At 44.7% G+C, this 1,563-nt stretch overlaps 1 protein-coding gene across 1 annotated transcript in view; it reads right to left on the reverse strand.

The window, feature by feature from the left end:
- Positions 1-1,124: 1,124 nt before the first annotated feature.
- Positions 1,125-1,563, reverse strand: part of LOC108281580 (keratin-associated protein 4-6) — a 6,115-nt gene continuing 5,676 nt past the window's right edge. The window contains exons 2-3 of the mRNA XM_017497211.2: positions 1,351-1,544; positions 1,125-1,305 (exon numbers count right to left, since the gene is read on the reverse strand). Of these exons, the coding sequence (XP_017352700.2) occupies positions 1,175-1,305; positions 1,351-1,544 (325 nt within the window). The 3' untranslated portion in view covers positions 1,125-1,174. The remainder of the gene's footprint in view (positions 1,306-1,350; positions 1,545-1,563) is intronic.

The raw sequence follows: 1,563 nt of genomic DNA on the forward strand, positions 1-1,563 counted from the left end.
ATTGCTGGGTCAAATGGAATTTCTATTTCTATGTCCTTGAGGAATCGCCACACTGTCTTCCACAATGGTTGAACTAATTTACACTCCCACCAACAGTGCAAAAGTGTTCCTATTTCTCCACATCCTCTCCAGCATCTGTTGTCCCCAGATTTTTTAATGATCGCCATTCTAACTGGCATGACATGGTATCTCAATGTAGTTTTGATTTGCATTTCTCTGATGACCAGTGATGATGAGCATTTTTTCATATGTTTGTTTTGTGCAGCAAATTCAAGAACCTGAACTGGTCCACCAACAAAATAACAAAATTCACTTATATGACATTTGGAGTCTGCCTTAACTGATTTGAATCAAGATGCAATGCAGTAGGATGAGATGCACTTTTAAAATTTGACACAGAAGAATGAGGAGTATTACCATGATATCATAAGCTCTAAAATCATGGATGAACTTATAAACTACAATATGGGGGCTTTACCTATCCCAAACCATTCTGCTTATCCAACTGAAACAATGAAAAGCTTCTATTTTATTTTAGTTTATCTGCGACACGAGAGCAGTTTGGCACTATGAGTTTATACCTGAAGTCTTACTTTGGAGTCATGCTTTGAGATTCCCCTTCCACTGCATTCCCAACTGATCTCCATGAATTCAGTAAACCCAATGCATATAATCACAAAAAATACAACAAACAATAATAAAAGATTTCTAAATGAAAAGTTTAATAAACTCTACTTTGTGAACACAATAAAGATAAAGAACTAATAAAACAGGAAAACTCTGGCAAACCTGTTCAGAGAAAGGAAGAGAGAGCAGGGAGAAAGCAGGAGAGCATGGGAGGGGCAGCCTCCTATCTTTATAAGAGAAAAGGATGATAGACAAATAATACTTTAGAAAGGGAAATAATGTCTACCTCATTAGGAAGGAAAATCTATAGGCTCAAAATGATAAAGAGAATGAAGACTTTACAGGATTGGAAAAATTTCTTAGCTAGTGTATTACAAATTAGTTCCTATTTGGTGCCGTCACTGGAAGAAAAAGAAAGCAAGGGAGGGAGTTTAAAATGAACCAGAATGTTCTCACAGAGTCAGCAGTATGGTGATGGGCTGAAGCACAGAAGGATCTACATCTGTGGGCAAGCAGTGAAGGGAGAGGTGAGCCAGGGAAAGCGGGCTCAGCAGCAAGAGGAGGCACAGCGCATGGGGCACGGGCAGGTGGAGATGACACAGGTTGGACGATAGCAAGTGGTGTGGCAGGAGACTTGGCCACAGACTGGACGCAGGCAGCAACATGGGCGGCAGCAGCTGGATTTCCAACAAGAGGGGCGGCAGCAGCTGGATTCCCAGCAAGAGGGGCAACAGCAGCTGGATTCCCAGCAAGAGGGGCGGCAGCAGCTGGAGATGCAGCAGCTGGGGCGGCAGCAGGTGGGCTGGCAGCACACAGACTGGCAGCACTGGGGTCTGCAGCAGCTGGACACACAGCAGCTGGGCCTGCAGCAGCTGGGGCGGCAGCAGGTGGTCCTGCAGCAGGTGGTCGGACAGCAGCTGGGGCGGCAGCAGGTGG

This window comes from Cebus imitator, unplaced genomic scaffold, assembly GCF_001604975.1.
Source record: "Cebus imitator isolate Cc_AM_T3 unplaced genomic scaffold, Cebus_imitator-1.0 Scaffold228, whole genome shotgun sequence".
Taxonomy (NCBI): Eukaryota; Metazoa; Chordata; class Mammalia; order Primates; family Cebidae; genus Cebus; species Cebus imitator.